This window comes from Triplophysa rosa, linkage group LG14 (assembly GCF_024868665.1).
Source record: "Triplophysa rosa linkage group LG14, Trosa_1v2, whole genome shotgun sequence".
NCBI classification, from domain to species: domain Eukaryota; kingdom Metazoa; phylum Chordata; class Actinopteri; order Cypriniformes; family Nemacheilidae; genus Triplophysa; species Triplophysa rosa.
The window spans coordinates 85,888-99,677 of record NC_079903.1 but is presented as its reverse complement, the minus strand read 5'-3'; the positions used below and the strand labels follow the sequence as shown (position 1 = coordinate 99,677).

Genomic DNA, 13,790 nt, shown 5'->3' with positions numbered 1-13,790 from the left:
TTCGCAGGGGTGTTAGGAAAAAAATTATATTCTAATCTTAAAATTGAAAATCAAATGCCAACCCACCGAACGAATATTCAAATATTCTGGTAGAGCCAGATCATGGTGCCCAGGATTATTTTATCTCACAAGCAGTGTTACTTTATTTTTTGTATTCTAACTTTTATCAGAAAATGTTTGATTAGAAAACAAAATGAAATCTATGTCTATAATCTATGACAAATTATTGGTTTGATTGGCCATAATGGCTTTGAACTTGAGTTACCACGTGTTACAATCACACTGAGCCACATTTCTGCGATAGCTGCTGCTGATCTTTCCATTAAAATATGGATTATATGCTCGGTGTGACACTATGCAGCTGGATGAATCAAAAACGTGCCCATGTCAACCTCTGTGTTTACCTCTTATGAAATGGTGTTCTTTGAGGAAAGGTTAAGTAACCATGTTTTTTTTTTCAAGACAGAATGATTAGCATTTTAGGGCTCCTAGTAGTGAAACAATATACTGTATTGTTTGTGGATACTACAAATGTCATCACTAAGCTAATGATACTACAGTAAAAAGTATGGTTGCTACAATAGTGAAACCGCTACCATAAACAACAGCTTTAAAATGGGGTTAGATGCAGCATAGCTCCTGATAGACGCTGGGTAACGATGTAATACATAAAGGTCCACAAACTATATAAGCAACATAATCAAAACCCATCAAAATCGAATCATAACATGTACCTAAGTGTCCAGAAGTCACCATGGCATCATATTTGAAACCCTTGAATCCCGTAGTTGCTCCCAGGGTGGAAAAGCAACACTGATTATAATCATACCCGTCAACACTCCCGTTTTGGCCAGGATTTTCCCATTTGTCACACCCATCTCCTGTGAAACCTCCAGGGACAAAATCACGAACAGACTGAGTGGGAAACCGCTGCGAACCGACCGCCAGGGACCTGAATGCCTTCGCAGATGGAATTCTGTTTTCACCTCTTTGCTGATTAGACGTATTTAGTCGTGGCAGTTTTTGAGATGGCCTTTATTTTTGTTTCATCCTGTGCAAGTGCCAAATTTGCGCACATTTAACAAGGGGAAAGTTAGGTTCCAGGTGTTTACCTTCCATTCTCCGGCTGTGTCTGCATAGGGTATGTAGGGACTTGGCATAAGTCAAATGGTGGGAATCATTAAAAGAAGAGCCATAAACCCCCTCCACTCTCTTTTGTCCTGGTTTCTTGATATCAACATCAAAAGACCTGACTCCAAAGGAGGCCTGGATTTAGGTTGGTGCTCTCACTGAAAGTGTTGATAACCCTTTTGTTTCTCCATGGGATATTTACGACTCCAAAGCTTCAGAGCAAGGAAAGGAGAAGTGAAAAGTCTCAGAGGCTATCCAGAGAAACTTCTCTGACAAAACTACACTAAACTGTCCTTTTCTATAAATATATGCAAATATCCTTGTTGTGTGTTGGCACTCTTTCAATCTGTACCTGAAACCAGTAATGATGCCAGTTTTGATTTTAGGCTTGGTTGTATTCCTACAGTATGTTGGGATGATTCACAGCTAAACATAATTCAAAGCACAGTATGTTTACTATGTAACTACTCCTCTCTTAAGTACGTATCTGATGAGCTATGTTATAATACTATAGCATGCATCGCACTGTCCATAACTGAGTTTAGTTATTAAGTGCCAAATTAACCCTACTGTCAGAGCTATGCAAATAACTTATCGCCTTCATGGCACCTGGGGGCAGGGCAAGTATGCACATAAAACACCATCACCATTACATTCCGGACATAATAGAAGGAAAAAGGAAGAGAACGCAGAGAACAATCCAACAAACACCCGGGCTTGCGGCTCCCCTCTGGGGAGGTCGTTTAGGCCCTGAAATCTCGGACACCTAAACTCAGCATTTCAACAGGAATTTCTCTCTCTCTCTTTTTCTCTCCATGCTCCCTAGCGTGTTTGTGTTTCATGTTTCATGTATTGTTTGTGTTTATGCAATCATCAATATGTTTACCATGTAGAGTAGAGTTTAATAAACAACCATATATATTCACTTGTCATAGGTTTTCTGTGCTCAACGCTCATATACTTGGTCCCTTAAACTGTGTTGGATTTACACTACCTTTGCTCTAAATCCTGTTTGGTAAAGTCACGTTACTTATGGCCATGAGATAACGTAAGTGTATAATATCATTGATCCATTCGCTCGACAAATATATACAAATATTGTTATACTTTATATTACTAATGAGAGACTGTAAAATATGTATATTTAATAATGATTATTTTACTTATTTTCCGTTGAGCTAAACTAATTCCTTGACTGAAATTTATGTTTTAAATAATTAATTTCATGGATGTGATCTTGATAGATCTGGTGGAGAATCATATTTGGTGAGCAAAGCTCATCATTATTTTAACATGCAGCTAAAACCTGACCGCGCTGATGACGTAAGGTGGCTGCGTAAACAGGGTGTGCGGTGGGATGGGAAACACGTTTACCAAAAATGGACACATGACCAGTGGGGGAGCCAGAGGGAGGTCCAAGGGGTTGTTGCTAAAAGGGATACAGCTATGGCCGGAAGTGGTGCAAAATCTCGTCATATAATTACAATAAATTACATTAGCTAATGACTACACCTACCCCAACCCTAAACCTAACCTTACAATAATAAAAAATATTAACCAACTGTTTTCATCGTGGCAAAAATTATGCGGTATTAAAGTGCGCATGCCCAGTGGAGGTAGCTGTATCCCTTCTAGTCAAAACCGGTCTGAGGTGGCACTGAACACCCCTGACATCCAATTGTCCACCCTGGGTGCCACCCCAAAATTTGATTTGCTACTTATGTTGATTGACATCTGATTTCACCTCTCGTTGAACAAAGCTTTTATTTTGACGGCAATGCTTGCATGTGACGTCACCGCACGTTTACTGCAGCGTTTATCGCTATCTTTACTTTGTTTAGAACGGAAAAAAGTTGTTGTGCGATGGATTGTACAGCGCGAAATCTGAGATTTCTTTTTAAAGACTGACGAAAGATAGAAAAGAAGCAATATGGAATATTAAAAAGTAGACTCTAGCCATTTCAAGTCAGACTGAGCCAGGTAAGTTTTTTTTGTTGAACCATACCATTATCGTGTTATTTACATACTTTCTAAAATTACACATTTAAATGTTGCGTAAATGTAAACTTTTCCCAGAGTTTTCTAACTTTAGATAAATACACTGACCAAAATTATAAACGCAACACTTTTGTTTTGCCCCCCATTTTTCATGAGCTGAACTCAAAGATCCAAGACTTTTTCTATGTACACAAAAGGCCTATTTCTCTCAAATAATTTTCACAAGTCTGTCTAAATCTGTGTTAGTGAGCACTTCTCCTTTGCCTAAGTTAATCCATCCACCTCACAGGTGTTGCATATCAAGATGCTGATTAGACAGCATGATTATTGCACAGGTGTGCCTTAGGCTGGCCACAAGAAAAGGCCACTCTAATATGTGCAGTTTTACTGTATTGGGGGATCCGAAAACCAGTCAGTATCTGGTGTGACCACCATTTGCCTCACGCAGTGCAACACATCTCCTTCGCATGGAGTTGATCAGGTTGTTGATTGTGACCTGTGGAATGTTAGTTAGTCCACTCCTCTTCAATGGCTGTGCGAAGTTGCTGGATATTGACAGGAACTGGAACACACTGTTGTATACGCCGATCCAGAGCATCCCAAACATGCTCAATGGGTGACATGTCCGTTGAGTATGCTGGCCATGCAAGCACTGGGATGTTTTCAGCTTCCAGGAATTGTGATCCTTGCAACATGGGGCCATGCAGGATCTCGTCACGGTATCACTGTGCATTCAAAATGCCATCAATAAAATGCACCTCTGTTCATTGTCCATAACATACGCCTACCCATACCATAACCCCACCGCCACCATGGGCCACTCGATCCAAAACATTGACATCAGCAAACCGCTTACCCACACGACACCATACACACTGTCTGCCATTTTCCCTGTACAGTGAAAACCGGGATTCATCCATAAAGAGAACACCTCTCCAAAGTGCCAGACGCCATCGAATGTGAGCATTTGCCCACTCAAGTCGGTTACGACGATGAACTGCAGTCAGGTCGAGACCCCGATGAGGACGATGAGCATGCAGATGAGCTTCCCTCAGATGGTTTCTGACAGTTTGTGCAGAAATTCTTTGGTTATGCAAACCGATTGTTGCAGCAGTTGTCCAGGTGGCTGGTCTCAGATGATCTTGGAGGTGAAGATGCTGGATGTGGAGGTCCTGGGCTGGTGTGGTTACACGTGGTCTGCTGTTGTGGGGCATGTTGGATGTACTGGTGAATTCTCTGAAGCACCTTTGGATACGGCTTATGGTAGAGAAATGAACATTCAATTCACAGGCAACAGCTCTGGTTGTTGTACTATTTGATGAGTTTAAGTCAACAGAATGTACTATGAAAACGAGCCCACCACCTATCGGGAGGAATTGTGAATCCAAAAGAGATGTAAAAATGATGGCACACTCGCAGAAGCACTTCTGTGCAAGGTGGTGTTTATTTACAGTGCCAAAAAGTAATCCACAGTGAAGGTATATATTTACTGTGTCCCGGTAACCAATAAAATCCAAAGTATCAAATGACATCATAAAAGAGAAAAGAAAACCAAAGTAGCAAAATAATCGTCCAACGATATGTATCAAACAAAACAACTATTCACTCACTCTAAGGACAGGTTTTTGGGGATTGCGGGAGGCACTACGGTAGCACTCTTGCGTCGACTTGGTAAACCAGAACAAGCATTGATTTGGGGTTTTTCCTGGGTTTATAAAGGCCAAACCCCGACCCTTTTTGGGGCCCTACCATTATCCAGGTAAGTATGAATTTCTGTGATTCTAGTACCACACTTACTGGTATCTTCCACCTTAACACATAATGACATCATACACACTCCATTTGTATAACAATTAAGTAACATGTAATTCTTAACATAATACATTTAATCCATAAACTTCATACACAAATATCCACAAAAACACCCAGACACTTAACACAATGGTATCGCCACCTCCAGGCCACGTTGGATCGGCACGACCCGGAAGTGCCGTCATAACCGCTGACGCCAGTTTGTTCGGGTCGGCCGATAGCGCTTCGCACTGGAAGACAATTGACTCACTTGAACTAACAAACATAAGACGAAACAAAGACAAAGTGCAAGTATGTATGAAAATGTACGGAAACAGTTATGGAGTGGGAATGTGGAGAGATGAAAGAATGTGTCCATGTGCCATCGGTGTTGCGTGTGCACCCGCTCCTCCGACAGCGCTAACGGGGAAAAGGAGGGTAGCGGATAATGAATAAGGTATGTAGCTGTGTGTGTGAATGTATGTGTTTTAGTGCTGCTTCCCCAGCGGTGGTAGACAAAGTGAGTTTATCACAGAATGTTTAGCTTATCCGTCGTGCACACACTGCACAAAATAGATGCTGAGAAAACCACTTTTTCCAACTGAATGAAAGCTGTGCACCTTTTGTGGACAAAATGGCTCTGAAATTCGCTAAATATAGTGCCAAAGTCACTAAATTGTAGACGGTATGTGCGCGACTGTGTGTGATACGGGACCTGAATGGCAAGGATCAGTGGCTAATTGTGGCCGTTTATTATGCCCTGTGGCGTTAATTATAATATAGCATTATGCCAGGTCGCCACAAATAAAACAATGCATGGGAAAAGGCTTCGGCATGTTAGTTGCAGTGTGCACTATTCAACAAGCTATTGTAAACAAGCTAACGTTAACTAGCTAAGTAACGTTTTAATCGCTAACATAGCAGATCATGGAAAAATACATTGGTAATCATCATTTTTTCCCACAACTAATTTATTAATGAAACTACATCAACTACATTTAAAGTGAATAAAATAGCCTACTTACTGGAGTTCAACAACCACCTGATTTAAGTGTAGTGTAGGTGAGATAAATGGAGAAAGCAGCCAGTGGGTCAAACCACTGTGAGGCAGGGGAGGGGGAACTCAACTGATTCTAAACTTAAAACGCATATCCATATGTATTGATCTACAATAGAAGGATGGTTAGATAAAGGGATGGCTGGATGATAGATGTGTGGATATCTGTCCATAGCTCTATTTGGACGGGATTAGTTTACAGGGGTAGGTGGAGTAATATAATTTTACCACAGGACGTCTGTAATATTAATGGCCAATTCGCACGGGTTTAGAAATCACAGTAAAACTATCAGAAGTGGGAGGGGCAGAGTCGGCGCCAGACCACGACTAACAGGAGGGCAAGTGGCATCCAGCAGGGTTGGTGGGGGGGTGGGCGGATGTGGGCGGGCACACAATCAAGTCAAAACTACCACATCTGTGCAAGGGCACACTCGTGCAGGATGCTATTTTAGTGAACAAGAATAACACAAATTAAACAATATTACCACACACAGTCAGAACAAAAACAACAGGTTGACTATTATAACCTATGCTGTGATATAATGCTCATTCGCACCAAGGCTTGCTAAAAGTAAATGAAACACATGTACCTTTTAAAAAAGCTGAATGCGCCGCGTGCAAACATTAAACCTCCTTAAAACTGTGTCCTTCCATTTGGTTGTAAATTTTCCTTTTCCAAACCTGAACCAACTGAGCCTTCCGTTTGTGAAGCATCAAGCGTCTGTAACTTTTGCAAGAGGCTTCCCTCCACACGTATAGAAACATTAATATGCTGCGTAATGATGCATCATCACAACAACCGGACTAGATTAATCTTTTTTTACAAAGTAAACACATAGGCTACCATTTTCATTTCCACTTTGTTTAAAATTCTTTAAACGTTAAAACTTTGTATTAATTATTTTCAGTATGTATTACATGAATTTAAAACTGTGTCATGTGGGGGGGCACAACAACTCTGTGGGGAGGCATGGCCCGTGAGAGGCAACTCTGTTTATGCAGCGCCATTACCTCCCTGTCATCAAGTGGGTATAACGTTGCTTTCTGATATTAGATGCGCAAACACGCAACATCGCCCTGAAGAGAAAAACGTGAAATTGGACCAGGGAAGAAAAGCTGTGTTCAATTTTGATTTGGGGAGAACGTCGATTTCAGAAACAGTTTGAGACCATGGTGCATAACCGCACCATTTGGGAACAGATTTATCGAGTAGTTTTAAGTAAATATCCAAAAGTAGATGAAGATTTTTGTGACAGGGGAAAACTGAAAGAGAGAATCGACAACCTGAGAAGAAAGTATAGAGAGTGCATAAAGCACAACAGACGGACTGAAAGAGATCCAATGAAGTCCCCATATTTTGACGAAATGGATGCAGTATTGGGTAAGATTCATATGTTATCAGTTACTTTTTCTGGTAGCCATTAGCCTCAAACAACACTCTAGAGCAGTGGTCACCAACCTTTTTGAGCCTAAGATCCCCGACGTCAGAATTGTTGAAAGGCAAGATCTACCATTCAAAAAGTTGAAAATAAAAACAGCCCAGATTGAAACTCCTGCTTGAGGCCTTTTATTTAGTCTATAATTGTGGATCTATTTGAATTACCTGAAATTCTTTGTTCCACTTTTCAGATGCAACTAAGCAAACTCTGTAACATGTAGAGTTGCCACTTTCAGTGTGCCATAATGAGGTGAAAAACACCAATTTAAACACCAGTTCAAGGACTTTAATTCATACATGACAGCTTGACATTAAAACGAGGTTAAGAATAAGTTTAACAAGACCCTAATTATTTAGGTATTTACTGTATAAAGATTTGTTCTTTATGATGCATTTATTTAGTTTACTTTTATTAAGTAAATACATCATATAGATTGAAATGTTATAAATAGGCCCTAATAATAACAACAACGTTAATTATTTATTTTAAATCATTTATCTATTTACTTTTACCCGTCTAATAATGTCTTGGTAATAAGTATCTGTTTCATAAAATAGCTAAAGGTATGGAATGGGCTATCATATTAGGCTAATTGAAAACATAAATAGGATATCAGCAGATGTCATCTCCCGCATGAGATAGTACTGGTGCAGTTTACCATCACTGACAGACCCGCGGATCATTCACAATTACAAGTGAATAGACCGATGTTGTCTTTCAGACAAACTCAACATTAAAATGCGACGCTTTCTCACCATATCCCGTTGCTCACACTCGTAAGTTACATTCGCTGAAGACAGAGAGCCGCGATTCCAGATACGCGGACAGTATGAAACCGCGGCGCTTGCTTGCGCATCCAGTGTAAAAGCACAAAAACGCCAACGAACAAGTGACATTTTTATGTCATATGAATGAACTGTTTTTAAGCGTAATGCACCGCAACAGTATAGTGACCTCCAAATGACAGTTAATGTGCGAGTCTCATTTCGCGTGTGATCACTGACCACCGACATTAGAAACACTGAAGAGCGATCACGCGCAGTCGCGCATCACAATGAAATGTGATTAATGATAACGGTCACATTAAAAACTCACGCAGACCAGGGAATCATTATTTATACAGCCATGAAAAGATTAATGCAGAACTTAAAAACATACAACCACTGAATGAAGAGAAAGAGAGATGCGCTTGCAAAACTGGACTTTGATCAGGCACAATATATTTGTCTCTCCATTTTCCTATTAGCCTACTTTCGGGGATCGACAAGTAACGTCTCAAAGATCGACCAGTCGATCGCGATCGACGGGTTGGCGACCACTGCTCTAGAGTAAATGATTCAAACATTTAGGTTGCGGACCAATAACAGACCCGCTATGATCATATTGATAATCAGAGCTCTAGACAATTTTTTCCAGTCACTTTCAACTTACAATTTGGTCGCACACTTTTTATAGTAATCATAATGACCTTGCATAATAACCTCAGTTGATGAATCGTTCTGTTAATTTGTTACTCTGTCTTTTAAAATAGTCGGCCATAGACTGCTTCGTATTTGCGCTTTAACTCTTTGCACTGCGCGCTTGTCGGGAGGGGCTAATTAAACCTGATTGGTTAATAAGTAGGGTTTTTCCTAGATCAAAAATGGTCTTGGGTGCTGGGTGATGCCCATAGTCATCCACAGTTAAAAAGTACCCTCCTCGTGAACTGCGAGCCCAATAAATCTAAAATAAATGCAAATAAAACATTGCATTTGTTATTTTATTCAGTTGTTTTTATTTAGATTTAGAACTTCTTTCATGATACTGTAAATATTGGCTATGAAATGATCTCACACAAATATAACCCGTCACTCTTCACTATCCTCCTTTATTGCCTTCTTTGCAAAAAACTGTAATTTTCCAATGGCCTTCATTTGCCAGACCTTATTTTTACCACATCATATTAAATAAAATTAGCTGGCTCAAAAACTCAAAAGCAACTCAAAAACTAAATAATTATATATGTACTTTACATTGTCATAAATAAACTTTTTACATGTCATCACAAGCCCGACCTGAGGTAACATGCTGTGTTTTGGTATTTTTGCTTATAACTTCCAAATGGTTTGTCCAAAAATCTAAAAGTTGGTCTCGTTAGATGCAGGGTGTCATGCCGAGACGAACAATATCCAGTTTATCCATATCGGCCATATTGAATAATGTAGCAAAATGTTGTACTTTACGAACACATTAGCATATTGTTACTATAGTACCTGAGACACGCAATCGATCAGACACGCAATAACTAGTTATATTTCTTAAATATAACAACAACACCCCTCACCCAACCAGCAAGCTAGTCACCAGGGGGTCTACCCCCAATCTGCAACTAACACCTAGGCAGGACCAGATCTCTGGTGACCATAGCAACCCACACCAAACCATCAAGATAAGTGTATTTTACGACCGAATGGAATGTAGGGAGCTGAACTCCCTTTACTCACTTTGGGGACAGACATACAATCCTAAATACATTTATATGGAAATGTACATATATTCATTTATAACCTTTCCATGTATTGATGTTCTTGTTGTTGGATGCATAGAGCATCACTAATCCTTTTTATAAAAAAGGTTCTTTACAAGAAGAAACTGGTGTTTTGTTCAGGCTATTGATCTTCTGAATATCATATTCTGCCATAAATCCATGCTCTGTTCTTCTCTCTGCTTCAACTTCAACCTTCTTCCAATGCTAAACTGTATGTGTGTGTATGTTAGATTAGTATGTGTCTAGTCTAGGTAATAAAGTCCTGTTTTATTTCACGCGTGATGTTGTTTGTAGTTCATGCTCATAATCCGGAGTCCCTAAACATGCCGATTCTTGCTACCTGCTCGTAATGCTAAGTGATTTCCCCAAATCATGAATTTGATCCAGAAAAGGATAATTGATCATAATTAAGTTGAATCCCCTACATTACAAAATTCGGTATGGGTCATCAGCACCATGCCATGAGAGAGCCCGTAAAGTTTCGGGACCTGCGCCACCAAGTGGTGAGGAATATATTTACAGGCCTATAACTTTGTCTGCGGTTGACAGATTTTCGTGGGAGTCATGTCCTTAGATTTCTGAATCCTTGCAGAGTCCGACGATACCAAACATGTTAGGTTTTGCCTTATGGTTTGGCCTGTAGTTTGCAACCGTTATTTAGATCGAGATGAAACCAGCGTAGAAAACACAGAACATTAAGTGGTTTACAAGACGTCACAAGCCAAATGTAGGGTGACCATACGTCCTCTTTTTCCTGGACATGTCCTCTTTTTGGGACTAAAAAAACTGTGTCCGGACGGGATTTCTAAATTTCCTAAAATGTCCGGGATTCGGCTTTTGCGTTCTACAGTTGTCATTAATTGTATGCGTTTTTGCATTTTTGCAAAGCCACGCCTTCTTGCACGCTACCATTGGTCGGTAATGTAAGTACGTACGCACGCAAACAAAGTGCATCTCAATCCCTCGGCACCACGGCTACAGCCAATAGAGAGAGCAGCAGCTTGCTTGTCAGTGGGTGGCACTGGCACATGGCTCCCGAATAGCGTAAACGATGCCCAAACGCAAATGTAAATTCACCGATGAATTACGAAGAAAATTCCCGTGTTTTCGTCTCGGACGGGATCCGTTTGAAGCAGAATGCATGACCTGCAAAGCTGGTACGTACGTGTCAGTGTCAAATAAAGGTGCTAGCGACCTAGAAGCCCAAGAAAGCTCCGCAAAACACAAAATTGCAGCTAAAGGAGAGAGCTCATCAGGTAAATTAACTGACTATTTTGTGAGACCAGGTAAAACAGATGATGCTGTTACTGCTGCGGAGGGAGTTTTTGCATTCCACACCACCAAGCATCACAATAGCTATAGATCAACGGACTGCACATCTGCCTTGTTAAAAAAGGCTTTCCCTGATTCCGAGAAATTTTCAAGTGCTCGTACAAAGACTGAGGCAATTATTAACGCTGTGATAGCGCCACATTCGGTTGACATAGCTCTGAAAGCACTGGAAGACATACCCTATTGTGGTGTTTCTACTGATGGAAGCAATCACGGTGCTGTGAAAATTTTCCCTCTGCTTATTCAGTATTTTGATTGGAAGAATGGTGGCGTACAAAGTAAATTAGTTGAAGTTAAAAACACCCCAAATGAGTCAGCTGAAACGATCGCGCAATACATCAAAGAAACATTGGAAAAGAAAGGGATTTTTTCCAAATGTATCGCGTTTACGGGTGACAACTGCAATACAATGTTCGGGGGAATCCGGCGTGATGAAGAAGGAAAGAATGTTTTCGCAAACTTAAAGAGGTCATTGCAGAAGTCATTCATCGGTGTGGGCTGCCCAGCACACATCTTGAACAATTGTGTTCATTACAGGGCAGACACACTAGATGTCGATATTCAGAACATCATCTTCAAAATATATCAATACTTTCACATCTACACTGTGCGCACAGAGAATCTGAAGGAGTACTGTGAATTTGTTGATGTTGAATACAGAAGTCTCCTTTCTCATAGCAAGACGCGATGGCTGTCATTATTCCCAGGTATTGAGAGGTTGCTACAGATGTTTCCTGCCTTGAAAGCATTCTTTTTGTCACAGGAAAAAGCACTCTCCTCGATCAAGGAGTTTTTTGAAGATGAGTTTAGTGAAATTTACCTCTGGCACATGCACTCACTCATGTGTGTGTTTAATTCACACATTCAGGAGATGGAAAGGGAGAGCAATTCAATTGTGGAAGTGAAGAACATTTTGAACAAAGTCTGCACCATGCTTGAACGCAAGACCAATAACTTTATGTCGCTTAAAGTCAAGGGACTCCATGCACAAAAGCACAAGGATGGACTTGGTAAGAGGTGTGACCATGTCAGTGCTCAAGTACAGGGTCTGTACAGTTCACGCCTGGAGTATCTGGAGAAATGGATGGCACCCATGGAGCAGTTCTCCTGTTTCATGTGGATGGATCTGATTGAGACACCTGACTGGAATGACATAGAAGCATGTATCAAATACCTGGGAGAAAAGTGCATGGGTGCCAATTGATGATGCAAAGCGCTTTGATCAGGTCACCAATCTGAAGAAATTCACAGAAAGGTGTTACAGTGATGGAGATTTCAGTGATCTGCAAGTACACAAGAAGTGGACAAAATATTTTGAAAGGTCCAAAAGCATAGATTTTCATTCAGAGCTACTGAAGATTGCACAGTTTTTGTTTGCTATTCCTTCTCACAATGCAAATGTAGAGAGAGTTTTTTCACTGATGCAAAGCCACTGGACAAAGGAAAGGAATCACTTGTCTGTTGAGTCACTGAAGGGGCTTCTGTGTACACAGTACAACTCTCAACACATGTCTTGCAAAGACTTTCATGCCTACTTGATTGGTAATCGGGGACTATTGGGAAAGATTCGATCTTCAGGAAAATATACCAGAGAACATCAGGAGGACTGAAATTGATTTTTTTAATGGCAAGTGATATTTTATTTTAACCTATGGCCTTGAAAAGAAACAGTGTCATTTAAAAGTTGTAATTTAAATGCTAAACTTTTTCATTTGTTTGTTATTATTTTATTGTTGAGGGCCAAAAGTTGAATGGAAAGGATGTATTACTTTATGTATTAAAGTTCAGTAACAGTTTAATGGTTGTGAACGCATTTGTCAAGTATTTACACCCATCCCGATCCTTCCACCCGCTGTGGGTGTCCTTCTGCCTCCTGCCCCCACTGACTGTCCTCATTTTTGAAAGCTGAAATATGGTCACCCTAGCCACATGTAAAAAAAAATATGGTAAGTGGCTGAAAAATGCGAAAAAAAAGTTTGTGGCTTGTGTTCTTTTTTTGCTCTTCTGAGTGTATATGCAGCACCACCTAACAAGAACATCTTAGAATTAGAGTCTCGCATCCAATCTTTATTTGAGGATAGTAAGAGTGTAAGGTCCATAGAAAACACTTTGGATGCGAGCAACGTTAGTGAGCACATCTTGGTCGCGGTTGAAGATCCCCCGCAGCACACATCGAAAAGTCGAAAGCCGGCTTATGGTTACTAACTCGAGTATACATAATATATAACGTATATATAACGAGTATAAATTGCCTCTCTTTTAGAAACAGGCTTGAGTTACCCCGCTTTCTCAGGTTTGACATACCCCTCATTCTGAAACGGAAAACCCAGAGCTTCCCTCATTTCTGGGGTAATATACTCACAGTTGTCAGTAATCCTCCTTTCTGAAACAGGCCCCTGAACTTGTCCACTGCAGCCTAATTTGCAGCACAAAAAAAAAAGAGTACAAATAAACATACCTGAACCTAATTAGGGGCTCCATTCTTCTGTTAATTTGATCTGTTCTGTACTACTTT

General features: G+C 40.4%; 1 protein-coding gene across 1 annotated transcript in view; it reads right to left on the bottom strand.

Moving 5' to 3' along the window:
- Positions 1-13,790, bottom strand: part of LOC130565158 (polyunsaturated fatty acid 5-lipoxygenase-like) — a 58,275-nt gene that overhangs the window by 12,012 nt on the left and 32,473 nt on the right. The window contains exon 3 of the mRNA XM_057351740.1: positions 13,638-13,691. Within this exon, the coding sequence (XP_057207723.1) occupies positions 13,638-13,691 (54 nt within the window). The remainder of the gene's footprint in view (positions 1-13,637; positions 13,692-13,790) is intronic.